The sequence below is a fragment of the Elaeis guineensis genome, chromosome 3 (genome assembly GCF_000442705.2).
Source record: "Elaeis guineensis isolate ETL-2024a chromosome 3, EG11, whole genome shotgun sequence".
In the NCBI taxonomy this organism is placed as follows: domain Eukaryota; kingdom Viridiplantae; phylum Streptophyta; class Magnoliopsida; order Arecales; family Arecaceae; genus Elaeis; species Elaeis guineensis.
In genome coordinates, this window is record NC_025995.2 from 3,216,452 (window position 1) to 3,233,936 (window position 17,485).

General features: G+C 37.2%; 1 protein-coding gene across 4 annotated transcripts; it reads right to left on the reverse strand.

The window, feature by feature from the left end:
- Positions 1 to 10,539: 10,539 nt before the first annotated feature.
- LOC105042478 (disease resistance protein RGA2) lies at positions 10,540 to 17,302 on the reverse strand. 4 transcript variants are annotated; one of them, XM_073253550.1, is made up of 3 exons: positions 13,688 to 17,302; positions 12,255 to 12,481; positions 10,540 to 10,979 (listed from the first exon to the last, which is right to left on the reverse strand). In XM_073253550.1, the coding sequence occupies exon 1, from the start codon at positions 17,161 to 17,163 to the stop codon at positions 13,708 to 13,710; it is 3,456 nt and encodes a 1,151-aa protein (XP_073109651.1). In that variant the 5' UTR covers positions 17,164 to 17,302; the 3' UTR covers positions 10,540 to 10,979; positions 12,255 to 12,481; positions 13,688 to 13,707. The 4 variants fall into 4 exon arrangements, with proteins under 4 accessions (XP_073109651.1, XP_029119658.1, XP_073109650.1 ...); XM_029263825.2 differs by having other exon boundaries at positions 10,541 to 10,949; positions 13,158 to 17,301; XM_073253549.1 differs by having other exon boundaries at positions 10,541 to 10,952; positions 13,158 to 17,301.
- Between the last annotated feature and the right edge of the window lie 183 nt (positions 17,303 to 17,485).

A 17,485-nucleotide genomic window follows, 5' to 3' on the forward strand; every position in this document is an offset into this window, starting at 1 on the left:
TCATCCACTCTAAACTGCCATGGAGATACTTTCCTTAACCATTCTTATGGATCCTGTTTAGATTTTTCTTGTTTCTTTTCTGGATGCAAATTTAGCTTGTTCATTCTTATTTTTGCTGATTAGTGATGCCTGACAAGGAAATAAGAAAGCATACAGGGACATTATTTATTTCTTGGCCTTGATTGTTAGATTTGTTCTAACAAGTTGTGAGCTAGGCACCTTTTTCCACATTTCTATGCATGAATATTAAGATCAATGAACCTTGTGAATCAGTGAAATGGTTCTGTGATAGTAGGAGGAGTTGTGAGCATTGCCTAACGAGGGGAGAATTCTTGAATGAAAGAGAAGCAAAGCATAAAAGAGCCTGTAGAACATTGGAAAGCAGCGGAAAAAAAAAAAAAAAAAAAAACACCTTCCCCAACATTATTTTGTAATTGCATGTTGGAATAGATTTTTGTAAACCAGGGAGCAAACCAAAAAAAAACTAGAATCAGAGATAATATGTTCTCACTATATTCCATCATTGAGGGCATTATACAAAATTCCGACCTGCCAATTATCAAAAATTTTTAAGATTTAATCAAGGGCAAGCTTCTATCAACATGATACAATGCTTCAAATTTATCAGTAACTTAAATCGTAATTAACGGATCCCAAGATCTTTATATAAAAATATGGTAATTTAAAACTGGAACATAATTTATAATACAAGTATGTATTTTTAAAAAGAATTTTTTTCTTGATATATTCCATAATGTAGTAACCCCAAGACATATCTGTAATTCAAGGAAAGATAGTTTGATTATGGTTGTTCATAAATGATGTGATGGACTTCAGGTTAAAATTGAAAGTCCAATTTTCGGACTTGGGCGTTGCCGTCAACAATGAAAAATAAAAAAGTAATAACATCCAGGTAGAATCATCCAGGATGTTTTGTTGTGCCACTAGTGCTCGTTTGATAGGGAACTCATCTATTTTGTTATATATATTTTTGTAATCTAACTTTTGTTAAATAAAATTTTTAGCCTATTACTTTTCTAAAAGGAAGGTCTCCTCTTCTTCGCCTTTTTGTTCCTTGCTTGATCTGTCTCTAGCCACGGCCGGCCCTGGGGCGGGTCAAAGCGGGCGACCGCCCCAGGCCCCTATTTTTTTTTTTTATCTGGGTAAACCAAACGCCTTCTTTCTCTCTCGAGTCCCAGCACCCCGACGGCTTTTTTGGATAAATCAAACGTCTTCTTCCTCTCACAATCTATAGCTCCTCTCCCCCGCCTCCTCCTCCGTCTCCGATCTTTTCATCATATTCTGCTGTCCATCGGTGATTCTTCCTTATTTTGGACGTCAAAAATCAGATCTCCCCCGCCTCCTCCGTCTCCGATCTTTTCATCCTATTCTGCTCCTTATTTTGGACGTCAAAAATCAGATCAAAATCCGTCAAAAAGTCAAGTAAATCTCTTCAATCCTCCTCTTTCAATCTGCTATGAATAATTAATATTTAAAATATATCAATTTTTAATAATTTTTTTTTTTATTTGGCCCTAGGCTTAAAAAATATCAGGACCGGCCCTGTCTCTAGCATCACCACTCTCATATGTTGCAAGGCGTCTTCAAGCACGTAAAATTAGAAACTAGCTACCGGTCGAAGAATTGGATCTTCTTCCTTATGTATGCAAAATTGTGCTGGCTCTGTTAACATTTGAAGTTTGCAAAAGGGTCAGATGAAACCATGACAGTCTCTGGTTGGGGTAGATCAAGATCATTCATATTCTTCAAAGGCATAGAATGACTAAATTACATCAATCTGACCATTTGTGGCCCTTTTCCCTAGCACTCAGCAATCACAACATTGCACCAAAACTAGCGAACCCAACTCCAATGTTAGCAATAGTTGTATTTAAGACCTGAGACAGACCAAATAGATCGTCTTTCTAGCATTATCAAATATATACGCCAATATCTTTAGCTGTGGCCAATGATCATGTTTTCTATCCATGATGGGGCAATCGGTAATGCCGCAATATTTCTAAATGGGGTAATCAATAATAACATAGTTAATCTAAAGTACCCACCCAATAATTCGGTTATGCGAGTCTTAGTTATTAATTAAATATCTCAACATATTCATATAATGCAAAATGTTTTCCATTATTAAGCACTATTTAAAATTCATATATTTTCTGTGACATGCATGCGCAACATGCTCACATCATAATATGTATTATTATTATCATTTTTCATGCATAATCAAGCTCGTTTTGTTTCTAGAATATACATGCTTATATTGAAATTGCATTTATATTAAAATTACACACATATTAAAATTACACATTCACAAGTAAGAATGCAAAGGAGATACTTATCTCTATCGAAGACAAAACCTAAGCAAGGTGATTGTCAATCCATTGGTACCCTAATACATCCAATCAATATGATATTAATATTTGATATGATCGGATGAACTATTTATCTTCATCGAAATCCACAAAACTAGTCCTAATCCTTAGGTTTCACCCAACCTCCCCCGATCCAAACTAATTAGCAAAGTTAAATAATGAGAAGCTTAGGATTTTACCTCAATAAAAGAACTAGAATGGATAACCCCACTCTAATCCCTTTCTTGCCCAGATGATTGAACCTCTATGCAAAATCCAGACTAGTGATTAAATATGAGCATAAAGGGAATGAAGAGCAATAATGGAAAAATCTTGACGGAGAAGAAGGACAAGGTTGGTCGGGTTGCAATGCCTGGCAGCCCAAAATTACTAGAATGCAAGCAACAACTAGTTGGGTCCAATCTAGCTTGAGATAGCATGGCAAGCCTATCAAAGATAAGAATCAATAAAAAAAAAAATCTATACAATACATAAAAGGAAAGTTCAGGACCTCTATAAAGAGGCTTATATTATTTTAGTGTCGGACCAAATTTAGGCTCATCTGAACCGGCCACTTAGACCATTAACCATGCGTTGGCACATGCAAATGGGGAGGAAAACTCCCAATGAGATTCTTCTTCTTCCCTGAATCCGACATGAACAGGGACTCTAAGGCTAGATTGTGAGGATTCAGATCTTTTTAATACTCCAGCATTAATCATAAAGCAATGATAGAGAAGAAAAAAAGGAGAGAGAAATATGTGAGAGGAGTGGAGGGAGGGGACTCCGAATGGGAGTCTACTTCTCTCACAATTTTGCATCAGAAACCCAAAAGAATTCTACTAAAGTTTGAATTTAAATAATTCTAATTCTTATCAATAAATAGAGATCTTCTCTTCCTTGTTTTCTATCATAAATTGCTCGCAAAATTGCTGTCGGTTTGAGTTCTTCATTGAGCCCTTTCCATGATATTTCGCTGGAGAGATCACCGGTTTCTCTCGTTGGATGAAGGTAAGATAGAAAGATTCTTATTTTCTTTTTTTTCTTGGGCTTATTATCGTCAATTAGAGTTGACGAATAGCTAATTTTGGGCAAAAATAGATTTTCTTGTTTTGAGCTAGTTACAAGCCTTTTTCTTATTTTGTTGGCCATCGACAGCTGTGGCCACTGTCAGAGTTGTCTCGAAATCGGCACTGAGTGTTGCTGCTAGTTGTCAGCCTAAGATCTCATGACCATGGTTGGATGAAGAGGGGAGGGAAGAAGGGATTCAGATGCCTTATTGTGTAAAAGAAGAAGAGAGAGAGAGGAGAAGAAAGAGAAAAAGAAAAGAAAAGAAAAGAAAAGGAAAGAGAGAGAGAGAGAGCTTCTCTCTCTCCCCTCTCTCCTCTTTCAACATTCTATCTCTACTTTCTTTCTTTATGAGTTTCTCTCTATTTTCTCTCTCTAAAATTTTTTCTATCTAGATTATTTCTTTCTCTTCATGAATTTCTCTCTCTAGGAACCTCATGGACCAAGAGGGGTCCTAAATTTATGATATTAGGATCGTTTATCATAATTTTTCACAGTCCCTAATCATCTATAATTTTTATATTTGATCCTAATTATGTAGAGATGCAACTATCTACACAAGATGTCAAGCGAAACATCTTGTTTCTAAATTTGTAGATTGAAGAGTTTGTTAATTCTATGTTTGAGTCAATGATCGATAGAGTTATGAATTCTTTGACACGAACACTGGTATATATATTTATTTTACATTGCATGATTTTTGGTTTATTGTGGCTGATATTTGTTTTATAATTACTGGTATCATTATTTGTATATTTCATATCATATATTTGCATCAAATATCGATAGATTTTTTTGGATGGTTTGGATTATGATACCGGCTATTAAAGATTTTGAAAAAAATATAATATAATATAGTATTTTTTTTGACATAATTGAGATTTAATAAATTGATAATCAAGAAAGGGATGTTTAGACTAGCCATGTAAAACTGAGAATAGCCTCGTCACGAACAAGATTGTGACACTGAGAATAGCCTGCCATGGATAGAAATATAGCACTGAGAATATTTTGCTATAGACAAAAATATGATACAGAGAATAACCCTGCCACAGACAAATATATATATAGTATATATATCCGGATGAAATGGGACCTACTGTAGAACTAGCCATTAGACCTATCAGAAGCTCGGGAGTTGACTCGAAGTGACCATGAGTCAACCCATCAAAGTCCAAGAGTCAACTCATATGGTTCATGAGTTAGCTCTTCATCAAGTATTCAAAATTCATCTTTCTATTTTTTCTGAGAGAGCCAGCTCACCAAATTAGAGTCACCTCATCCATGTCTAGAAGTCAACTCGTTAGATCCATGAGTCAACCCTTGTAGGTGTGCCAAAAGAAAACTGCTTTCTGTCCTATTGTGAGAGTTGGCTTAGGACTTCTATGAGTCGACTCGTCAATATGCCAAACCTACATGCCAGTCCTAGAATATGCCAAAGTGGACTTCTTGAGACCAAAAGTCAACTCAACTTCCTCAAACTTACTTTTCTCATAATATCCATCCTTTAACTTGATTTTTCTTAGTTCAAATATCTTCCAAGAGATCTTAAAGCTTATCAAAAGAGTTATCATCCTATACAATCAATCTCAAAGCAAATTTCGAAGATATTAGATGATTTTTATACTTCAATATTTTGTAATCATCAAAATCATTTCTTAGAATCAACAATCTCTTTCTTTTTTATGATGATAAAATATTGAGCATAAAAATTAAGAATTAATATAAAATTTGCTTGAGGTAAGATAGTGTATTACTTAAGATTTATATACATCATTAGTGTATTAAAAGAACAAGAATCATAACCTTCTTCATAGAATTTCAATGATTTTTAACATGAAACACTACTTAACTAGAACAATAACATTATGCAAACTTTGATCAGGGGCTACGGTCATAACACTTAATGTCAAAGCAATATTATAGAAATAAAGGCAATATTATATATTTTAAAACTCTCCCCCTTTCATAAGGAATTTAAGCTATGTCTCGAAGGGTTATTTTCTTTTGATTTCTCCTCCTTAATTTATCCTTTGAGTTTTAATTTTGAGTTCTCCCCCTTTCTTTTGAAATTAAGCTATTAGTGTTCCAATATCTGTCTAAGTTAGGATTTTTGTATACTCAGATCTTATCTCTCTCTCTTTTTGTCATCAACACTGCAGTGAAACACAAGTAGATAAAGTCAATGCACATGAGACAAATACTGAAAAGGATAAGTATTTCATTCTAAAATCCATGTATCATTACATAAGTTGTATTGTGCACAAAAAAGCGCTTTCAACCATACATTGGATATCTTTACCAAAAAGAAAAAACAATACATTGGAGATACTATCCAAGTTACATGGTGTGCATAAAAGTTAACAAGATAAACACAAATAGTCAAAATAATAGAAACTAAGATAGCCTAATCTATACTTATCATTAGAAAGAAGCTCGATATGACATGAGGCTCCTACTCTGGATGATGAGAAAGCAATTCTCTTGCTTTAGGTCCTCGTAGAGGGCCCTAGGCGAAGAGAGGGGAATCTAGTGCCTAGCCTAACTATACAACTAAATGATGGCCTGGGGGTGGGCTGTTACTATGGCTGAGGCTGTGACTGAGAAGGTATAGGCTGAGAGAGTGTAGGCTGGAATCTTTAAGGTGAGAAATGAGCAGAAATGATTTATATCTGAGACTCCAACCATCTCACAGCCGCTATCAAAATGCCAACACTGCCCCACTCTGAAATAATGGTATTTTCAATCTTCTAGGGCACACGTGCGGCCCCTTGGGTCAACTTAGAGATGGTGCCTGGATCCTCGATCCTTTGGCTATATGCACGCTCTGGTGCTACAATCCTCTGGGATAGCAAATCCATCTCTTGCTTGAGCTCATCTTGATGCTTCTATAAATCATGTCGGAGCTTATCCTAGTGGTGCTGCATATCTTTTCTGAGATCAAAGAATAGAGAGTTCAGTCTTTGAAGAATGACAGCCATTGAGGCTACTGAATTGTGGGTGCTACCTCAGGTGTGCAGGGAGATGATGGAGAAACATATGCTGGCTATGCTACTGCTCCTGCTAGTGCTGTTGGTATTGAGGGAGGTGATGGTGGACTTGGGGGCATCCTCTCACCTTGAGGCTCACTTGGGCCTACCTCATCATCATCGTCTCTAATCGGCTCCTACCCCAAGCCTCTGTGCCCCATCGCCCATCTAACTTGTGGTCGCATGCGATGGAGTGACTGCTCATTGTATCGAGTGGAATACATCGACACTCTAAAGTCCTCTCCCCTCAGATTAACATCAAACTCTCTAAAAATCAATGTGAAGATCATTTCATATGGGAGACATACTTTGGATCTGCCTATGGCTTCTGTAATCTACTATAGCATCATAAAAGACAGATTCATTAGGGTGCCTTGAATCAAATAGTATATGACTACTATATCTCACTCTATCATCCAATCGAATCGGCTAGTTTTCGAAAAGAAGATTTGACTCACAATATGGTATAGCAAGCACATCTCGATGGAGACCTGGTTGGCCAAAAAAATGTCAACGTTGCTCACATTATCTCTCTTCAAAATGTACTTTAATCCACTAGCCTTGTTGCTCTATTTGGGAAAACAAACACTTGCCTTAAGCATAACCAAAAGATGTCCCACGCTCCTCTCACTCAAGACAATCAAAACACTGTTAACTGTAGATGCTATGGACCCAGTGCCAATTCTTAAGTTTTCAAAGAACTCTCTAATAAAGTTAGAATAAGTAGGTACCTCCAACGAGCAGAATTTTTTTTTTAACCCTATTGGCAGATCCAACTTCCTATCTAGAAAATTTTCTCTTCCAAGAACTTGAAGTCGACCTTCCTTCTTGTGGTAACAACATGAGTGGCCATCGGAGCTCGAGGAGGTTGAGAGAGGGATGGTGAAGGCACAGGATGGAGCTCTTCAGGGTCTTCTCTAGATTTAGCTCTCCTCTAGGATGTCTCCTCTACCCTAGTTCTTTTGCGGATGGTGGATCTCTTCTTAGGAGCCATTTTTGCTTGAATCATTCAAGAAATCAAAGAGAAATAGCAATGGAAGGGGGTTTGGTAGGTTGGAAACAAGTCAGAAGGGTTTGAGTGATAGCTAGCTCGAAGAAACAGAAAAAGAGAAAGTGAATAGGGCTCTCAGATCACCTATTAAAAAATAGTATCCCGATGATCGAATCAACTCACAAAATCCTACGAAAGTTGACTCAGGCCACAAGTCGACTCATCGTTCCCTGTAAGAGTCGACTCGAGCTCTATCTCAGATTCAGAAATCAAATCGAATTGAGTTTAAACTGATTTCAAAGATCTTAAGTCAACTTGAATCAATAAAGATAGAAAGAATTTTCATGGAAAAGATCAAGAAAACAAGATTAGGCATGAGATTCTTGGGATTTGGGTTGCTATTCTAAAAAGGATCATACATCCCAAACTCTCCTTTGATCATACTAAATCTATCCTCACAAAAAGATTTGGTGAAGATGTCAACTAATTGATTATCAGTATATACAAATTCAAGCATAATATCATTGTTTTGAATATGATCTCTTATAAAATGATATCTTATTTCAATGTGTTTTATTTTAGAGTGTTGAATAGGGATTTTAGTTAGATTTATTGCACTTATGTTATTATATCTTATTAGAATGTTATTTATTTGATTCTAAAGTCTTCAAGTTGTTGTTTAATCTAAAGGATTTGATTACAGCAACTTTCAGCTACAATATACTCAGCATTGATCATGGACAATACTATCGAATTTTATTTATTGCTAAACTAATAGATTAAGTTCAACCATAGAAATTGACATGTTCCACTAGTAAATTGAATGCTTTTACTCGATGATTGTTGGCTCAATTAAGTACACACTTCCTTTCTTTTGAGTCATATAAATATGAAAAGGTGAGAATTAAAAACTCTTGGAATGTCTTTCCTATCTCTCTTTTTATTTTACTTAATGGCTTTAATATTTCTATCAATAAATTCAATAGCTTTGTATCCAATTTGAATTCTCTCCATTTATGGCCTCAAATATGGTTGGAATTAATGCACTAGTCATTGAAAACCCAAAAATAGCCATTTGATACAAAATATGGCTGTTTGAAATATTCTAAAAAACTAACCATTATGCTGTCAAAATTCCATGAGTCGGCTCATCAAAAATCTTAGTTGGCTAATCTAAAGTGTTGAATCGGCTCAGTGAAACTCTGGGTTGGCATAAGAATAGATGCTCATTTTTCTCCTTTCTATCTATTTTATCTACCTAAGACTTGATCGGCTCTTATATCTTTTTAGTTGGCTAACTTTATGATTTAGTTTGCTAACTTATTTTTTGAATCGATTAAGAGAACTTATAAATTTTTACTGCTTTTTATCTTTTTCTACCTTTGAGACTGAGTCGACTAATACATTTTTTAAGTCCATTAAGTTTTTATCTTGATCGACTATCTTATTTTTATGATCGACTTAGGAGAATATTTAAAATCTTCATTGTTCTATTTTCAACCTAAGTCTAAGACTGACTTGGCTATCCATATATATGAGTTGACTATGTATGATCCTATCTTGGTCAGCTCAGAAAAATACTTAGTCGGCTAAAAAAATCTAAATTTCACATCTTTTTATCTTTTTTATTAAGCTAAGACCAGATTGGCTAAGTTTCTATCATGATCAACTCAAAGGCATGCCAGGAGTGCTAAAAATAATTCTCGTTGTTTTTAAGCAGCTTTCTTTGTTCAAAAATATTCTAGACTAGAATTGCTTTTTCAAAATTAACTTTTTGAATAGATAATTTTGTTGAGAAGTCTTTCTAGGCTAGACTTTTTTTTTTCAAATTTCTTTCATATCAAACTTAATTTTTTTACTTCCAAACCTTAAAAAATTGATTTTAAGAAGATGAAGTTACTCAATTTTGACTTCTTGAATGAGATCAATAATTAAGTATCATAAAAAATACTATAATCACTCTCACAAGCATCATTAGTAATTATAATTTATACTCAAATTCTTTTGAGATCATTAAAATCAATTATAAGACTAATACTTTCACATCTGAGCTCCACTCTTGATAATTCTATTAATTGGCACTTGTTATCCTCCATTGTGCATGTTTATCAACATGATTGTTCGACAATTATCAAGTTGATAATCATATCTTCTTGGACCACCTCTCTCTCATCAATATCCATGGCTTCCCCTTCGAGGTTGCTCATCATTGCTTTCCTGTCCCCCTTACTCCCTCCCTTCTTCCAATCTTATTCTCCCTCTAAACATCTATTGCTTATTTGCCGCTCACCACTAGTCACAATCGATATCGTGGGAGGATCACGTCCCTTTTTTTGGCAAGTCATCAACACATGAAGTAGATTAAGAGAGAAAGATGACGGGTCGATCGGATCACTTATTTTTAATACAAAACCAAAAAATAAATATAACTATTTTATTATTTTAGATATTTTTAGTATTTTACTAAAAATATTAGTAAGTTCTACCTATTTTTCTAAATTATATATAACAATTCTTTTAAAAAGATTAGGGATGACTCGCAATTAATTTTATATTTGCTACAATATGTGTACTATAAATATAGATTCATATTATATAAAAGATAATATTTGAAACTAAAAATAACTAAATATATTTTACTAAAAATATATTGTTATATTTATTTGTTTATATATTTATAAAATTTATTAAATATTTTAATTGTAACCCATCTGATAAGTTGACCTAGAAATCAAAATATAAATTCGAAGTATTTTCTATATGATATATAAATAGTTTTTTTTTAAAATATGGGATGCACATTATTTTTTATTGGCTGTGATAAGTGAGTACAATAACATATGTATATACACTCATGTGATTTAGAAGATATTTTTAAATTAAAATTTCTCAATAACTATATATATATATATATTTGCTAATGATCTGTTATTATCTTCATTTTAAAAATATTTTATTGTATTAAATATTTTGGTTATAACCTGGTCTGATCATTGATCAGATAGTTGGACCACCGCATAAGACTCAGACACTTGATTTAATGTCTGATCTGATTTTTATAACTATCAATGAATTTGTCAAAGATTTTTTCCTCTCTTTTATGTCTAAAAGGGAAAGAACTCTATTAAAAGTCGCAGAAAGCTATCACCATTAGTTATGGTACAAAGAATATGTTTTCCCTCAAAAATATAGGAACACATCAAAAAGCAAATTACCACCTTATCACAATGCAAAATACGCAAGCAAGCCGTCATTATTAGTGACAGTAATTCACTTAAGAGTGCTTGCAATCTGTCCGCCTCCTTGCACATAAAGAACTGTTAAACTTTCTATTTTCTTTGCACAACCCCTCTCCATTGGTACAAGCCGAAACCACTATCTATGCCTCCACAATCAATTTCAAGAACCATGCTGGGAACAGTTGGAGAGGCTTCAATCCTATTATGTCTGACCGATGCCAGCAGTAGGTGCGCCTCCAATCCAAATGCATTTCTACTAATTATAAAAGCGTCATGGAGTTACCTTTAAATAGTGCACCAACAAAACAAAACTTCACATGTTAGGATTAAAAACAAAGCATCTACAGTACCTAGAACCAGCCTTAAGTCAGTCAATCCTAAAACTACATTTGGGAAATAAATAAAAATTGTTCGGCACTCCAAATTTTTAGAAAAGGGGTGTAATATTCTATTGACAAGCACGTATAAGATTTTGTAACATCTCTGCTTGCTATCATAAAATACTTTTAGCAGATTTATATGAAAAATCATAGCACTGGATGTTTAGCCAAATTATATATCAGGTCTAAAGACAATTACCATAACACTACCGTAGTTCTTTTATTTTTTCTTAATGATCATCAGATTTCTATTCAGCAACAAGCTGACTTCTGTTACAACTCAGGGAACAGCTGAATAAAATACTAGAAAACTAATACAAACTAAAACCACTGTGATATACCATGATTTAATATGATTGACCTAAAATCTGGGTTGCATATTGTGAGGTGTATCTACAAGATTATCAATTGACATAACGCTATTCATGGGGTTATACACCAATGGCAGGAAATAGCAACATCATTTATATAATTCCTTTCACAATTGGATTTTGTTCCAGAGGAAATCTGGAATTTTAGTTTAACTTGAAATGCTAGTATTTTTTTATCATTTAAAAGAAAACTTTTGGTATCAAAGCCTCATGTCGCCTACAAATCTAATACTGCATCATGGAAAAAAAAATCATGAGTGATCACAAGCCACTAAAACTCTTCGTTGATTCAGCGATGGATATATAGGTGGTTCTTAGTCTTCTGGATTGCCAAACTCATGGTGTCATATCCTAGTAGTCCAATCTAACTGGTCAATTTTTCTGCTATCCAGTGCTTTTTGATTGGAATATTTTCATCTAGTGCTTTTGATTTCCACTTAATAACAAAAAAAAAATAGAGGTCCATAAAACGATGCACAGAATGGTAAGGTATGGGGTATTTATAAACTATTTTTTTGCTCTATCACTCTCAGGCATACAAAGTAGGTAACGATCAATTTGTCGCTATTCAATCCAATATAATGCTGATTCAACAACAAAAGCAAATAGGCTGTCAAACTAAGAACCAGGAAAAGTCTTAGAATTATCACACATGGGTACAATTCAAATGATCTATATAGATATTATTTCCATACTCAGGGACAAAGTAACTTGAAAAATAACAGAAGGCATTATTCATGAAAACAACACTCTAGTGACATGGGTCAGAAAAATATAAATATTGAGAGAAAATTAAACATGAAGTACCTCACTTCCATCAATTGGAATTGAGCATTCATATGTTGGTCCTTTCATCTGTCCTTTTGGCATTGTATTTCCAACGCAAAAGAAAAAGCAAGAGTTTCTGGAGCTATGGGAGGCTTTCAAGCATGCTTGCCAATTCTGTAGGACTTTTTAAGGTTGAGCAATCAGCTTGTTACATTGCTATGGATTAATCCCAGTGTCAAATGCTATGTGCCATAGCATCCAGTTAGCTGCCCATAGACCAAATGACAGACCAGTTTAGCAATTCCGAAAAACTCATGTGGATAGAATTCATGAAAATGGCAAGGTGGAAATAAAGAGGGCATTTTCCTTGTAAATTATCCAAAACAAACAAACAATTTTGCGTCAGCATGCTGATCATAAAATTGTACTGCGTAGAAATGAATGGAAAGTCCAAATCTGGTCGCTTGCTAGACATTGGAATGTAAATACTACTCCTGAAGTCTAAGAAGTGCATGCATATATGGCATTCAAATTCAAGCAGTGCTCTGTAAAATGAATGTTTGGATCAGGCAATTAGATTCTGAGGTGTAATTGTGGCTGGCTTTTGTAGATTCTTACATGATACAGCAGAAAGAATTAGTTCTTGAGCAATGGCATTCTAGGAAAGATCATGATAGGCTTTCACTAAGAGACTTTGAAGTTTAGAAACAAGCATGCCAAGCAGGATTAAATAAGGTTCAAGAAAAACTTTAGGGAACAAAATTTAAACTTTGAAATAGTTAAGGAGATTCCAAGGTGTCAAAGCCTAGTATTTTCTTTTTCATGAAGAGGGAGATGAGAAGCCACCACATGATACAGCAAAGAGCCATGGACCCAAAAAAAATGCATAAAGCACAGTAGATACATAAGAAGCTGAGGGATGGTGAAAAGTACGGCACTGACAGTAGCATTTTAGGGAGCATGAAACCATCAGGTATGGAATGTACTCAGCAACACCGCCGCAACAGAGTGGAAGCACTTGGATGTGCTGGGACGATGGAGCTATAACCGCAGTCTTTAGACATGCTTTACAGGGCAGGGCTTGGAGATATTCTGAAGATTTTGGATCCCCCCAGGGAGACAATAACATTGGAGAACAGAGGATTTGAGCTTTTCTAGCGGAGTTGAAGATCTTAACAGTAAGGCAAAAGCAGTCATCTGAAAATGCTGAAGCAATGAAAATTAGCAAGCTTGGGAGCTGATACTCCTGCAATTCTGCCTTGGTCTGCATTAAGCAAGCTGCTACTGCCCCAATTTGTTGCTGTCTGCTACTGAACCAGGTGTCAAAGCCTAGTGGAAAAATCAGTATTTGCAAACAGTACGTTTTTTTTTTTTTTTTTTCTTGGATCAAATAGTGCAACGTTTAGAAGAAAGAAAAGGTACAAATGGACAGCAAAGGGGAAGAAGATGAACCAACAGAGGTAGAAGTTCACCGGATGGTGGTGTTGCCACATCAGCCATGGCCCATGCAACTCGTTAACCTTGACTTTCTAATTAATCTAGTAATAGTTCTTTGGCTATTTTCTTCCCTATCTTCTTCCACTCCTTTTCTTGGGTAGATGTGGATGTTTGGGATGTGAGCGATCTTGGGCCAGTCCTCACCTCTCTCTCTCTCACATCGCCTCGCCAGCTGGGGGCAAGAACAGACCTGCAATCCCCAAAGTGCTGTGAGGCATTGCAGCCCATCGGGCAACATCTCTAGCTTAGGGCAATTTTGAAGTTGTAAACTCCTGAGCGAGGTGAGGCTCCCCAGCCACTTCGGTAGAGCGGTCAATTCCCCACAGAATTGTATTTGCAAATCTTGGATGGTCATGAAGAAGGTGGGAGGCTGCTGTTGCTTATCCCTTTCTTCCCCCGATATGGACTTGAGGTTACTGCACTCCAAGTCAAAGTTTTGGAGGGAGGGCATGCGCAGCTCCAAAATGCCCTTGGGCAAACACATCAGCTTATCATCACAAATAGTCAACTTAGTAAGAACAGTGAGGTCCTGTATGCACTCCCACCAGGAGGGCATGCGCAGCTGCAAAATGCCCTTGGGCAAACACATCAGCTTATTGTCACGAATATGCAACCTAGTAAGAGCGGTGAGGTCCTGCATCCACTCCCACCAGGACAACAACAATAGTGCTTCACATCCCTTGATGCTCAGACTTCTTAGTTTGTGCAACCCTCGAGTGCTTGCAGATGATAATAGCCGATCACCCTCAATAGAAACATCCACAACTGACGGTGGGACCCATGGTGCTACCCTCAATTTGGGGCATTTGCCTAGAGTAAAATATTCAAGGGAAGGGAATGCCATCATTGATTTTCCTGCTGCTGTTGTCTCTGTAGACCATTCCTCCAAATCACGCAACCCCCACATAGTGAGACCTCGCAGCGAGGGAAATATACCTCCATCCCCATAAAACTCCACTCCGATTCTCCTAACGGCATTCATATTTAATATATGGAGTCGTTCAAGAAAAGGCAGGTGACCAAGCGCTGGAAGACACTTGCATCTTTCGAGACCCATCAGTTCAATTCTAACTAGATTGTGAATTGGTGACGATGCTAGCTCCATTCTTGTCATCCATGTTGGGAACTTGATACCTGGATAGTACCTTATAGATAGCTCCTTTAGATTAGAGTGAGGCTTGAGCCTCTCAAATACTTCCCCCACCTCTGCTATAGAGAATGCTGCCAAAGCCATATTGGAGACACTATACCGTTTCCAGTGTAATTCCAACGAACGCAGGTTTGTCTTTGATGCTAGGTTTGTTTTCGTGGCTTCCATTGGATCCTGCACATTGCCAAGCTCCCTGATTTCTAGACCATCACTGATCAAATTTAGGTGCGCCAACTCGGAAATAGTACGTCCATGTTCTTTACCCACGATAAACATGGACAGTGTTTGGAGGTTATGCAACTGCCCCAACCAACGGGGCATGCAAATCAATCTCCTGCATCCTCGGATGTCTAGGTGCCTGAGTCTGCTCATATTACACATTCCCTCAGGCAAATTTTGAAGTCTATAACACGATGTGAGGTTCAAAGTCCGCAAGTGGTGAAGATTGGTGATCGAGAGAGGTAAAAGTGCAATTTCAGTCTTCGACAAATCAAGGAGCCTCAGATGTTTTAGTTTACATATTGTGCGGGGCAACTCTTTGATGCAAGCTTTGCTGAGATCTAATGCACGAAGATGAGTAAGGGATAACATCACATCGAAGGCAAATTGTTTGATATGAGTCATTTGGTGGTATCTTTGTCTCAATAAAATTAGTGATCTCAGTTTTTTCACTTCAAAATCTGCCTTCAAAGTCGTTGATGACATGGTATCGTCAGAAACAATTGATGAATACCGACATCCATGTGGAATGCTTCTCTTCATTCCCCCCCTCATGATCGAGGACTCGTCTCTTGCGACAAAACATGCAAGATCATGGACTAAGTCATGCATCTTACATGTCCTTATGTTGCTATACTGATCCTTCTGGATATCCTGAAAAAGGGATCTCCACAACAAGCTATTGAAGTATTGATTGCCAACTTCCTCTTCATGAATATCACCGTCCAATGTTTGGATGAAGCCTTCGGAAATCCACAGCTGAATCAGTTTCTCCCTTTCAATTACATAATCTTTTGGAAATATCGAACAATAAGCAAAACACTGCTTTAAATCAGAGGGCAAATGATCATAACTCAATCGTAGTGCCGGTAAGATACTATTCTCATTTACAGGCAATCTCCAAAGTTCGCTACCTCTGATATACTCCCACTCCGCCTCAGTTTTAAACCTCATTAGACTTCCGAGAGCCTTAGCAGCCAAAGGCAAGCCCCCACATTTTGCAACGATCTCCTTTCCAATTTCAACCAACCTTGGAGTCTCCTCTTCTCTTTCTGGCCCAAATGCTCTTTGCTTGAACAGAGTCCAGCAGTCATTCATTGTTAAGCATTGCAATTTGTGCGGAGCCACCGTTCCCATGATCCTGGAAACCACATCGCTTCGTGTTGTAGTTACAATCTTGCTTCCTTGCTTGCCATTTCTCAGTAACGTCTTCAGTCGCTCCCACTCTGCTTCATCCTCGTTCCAGACATCGTCCAGAACAAGCAAGAACCTCCTTCCACTCAGTTGCGTCTGGAGCTGAAGCTGTGCAGCTTCCAAGTTTGAGAGATCACATTCTTGTCCGGTGGCACTCTCAATAATCGCTTTTACAATTTTCTGGATTCTAAAATCATCTGAAACACAAACCCATAATTTAAGATCAAAGTGCTCTTTTATCCCCTGATCATTATAAGCTAGCTGGGCAAGTGTGGTCTTCCCAACTCCGCCTAATCCAACTATTGGAAGCACCGAGACATTACTGCGATCATCTGCACTGACCAAGAAATTTATGATCTTCTCTTTATCTTCATCTCGTCCATAAACCTCCGATTCATTCACAACCGAGAAGGTCTCTCGATCGATAGTCCTTCGTGGGGTAGATCCCTCTGCCAGATGGAATTTTGACCTCTCCTCCGCGATATGGTCGAATCTCTTATGGATCCTTTTTATGTTGTGAGCCATCTTAAGCCGAAAAGCAAATTGGTTGCTAGGAGAAAAGAAGTCACTCACCCTTCCGATCAGCTGGTTACGTCTCAGGTTCCTTCGTCGTAGTGCTTCGTACTGGAACTCGTCCACCACATCGTCGGCATCGAAAGCTGCATCCTTGAGCTTCCTCAGCCAACCGGTCAGAGCTTTGTCGCTGATGGATCTTCTCTGGGCATCATCAAGTACGTCGTTGATGGTCGAAAGCACACTCTGAAGCCTCCCGATGTCGGAGGTGGCACCCCGCGCCAATCCCAGCTCTTCACAAAACCCAGAACCCAGCTTGTCGATCACGAGTTTCAGAATGGGAGAGACGACTGCCATTACTGCTGCTTCTGCCATTGCCGAACACTTCACGGATAGATTTGTGCAAGAGATTGTAGTCGGTGAGCGGAGGAGACCCAGGGTGACCTGCCTCCACCTAATGAGGTCTCGAGGGAGGAAGAGGGTTGTGGGCAAGTGGACATTTTCTGATACATTTTTTTGCATCAATAATTGAGTCTACCACGAAAAACGAACATGAGATGTGGACATCTCACCAGTCCAAATAATTAATCTAATAAGGGTGGCTTATGGTTACCAACAATTAATTAATTTATATTAACCGAAGCTAGTCCATCAGGCCTGCTCAGAGGAGCGCCAGATGTCAAGAATTGCTGGATGA

What these genes read in the sequence shown, in the direction of transcription:
- LOC105042478 (XM_073253550.1), bottom strand. Translation starts at nt 17,163, where the DNA reads ATGGCAGAAGCAGCAGTAATGGCAGTCGTCTCTCCCATTCTGAAACTC.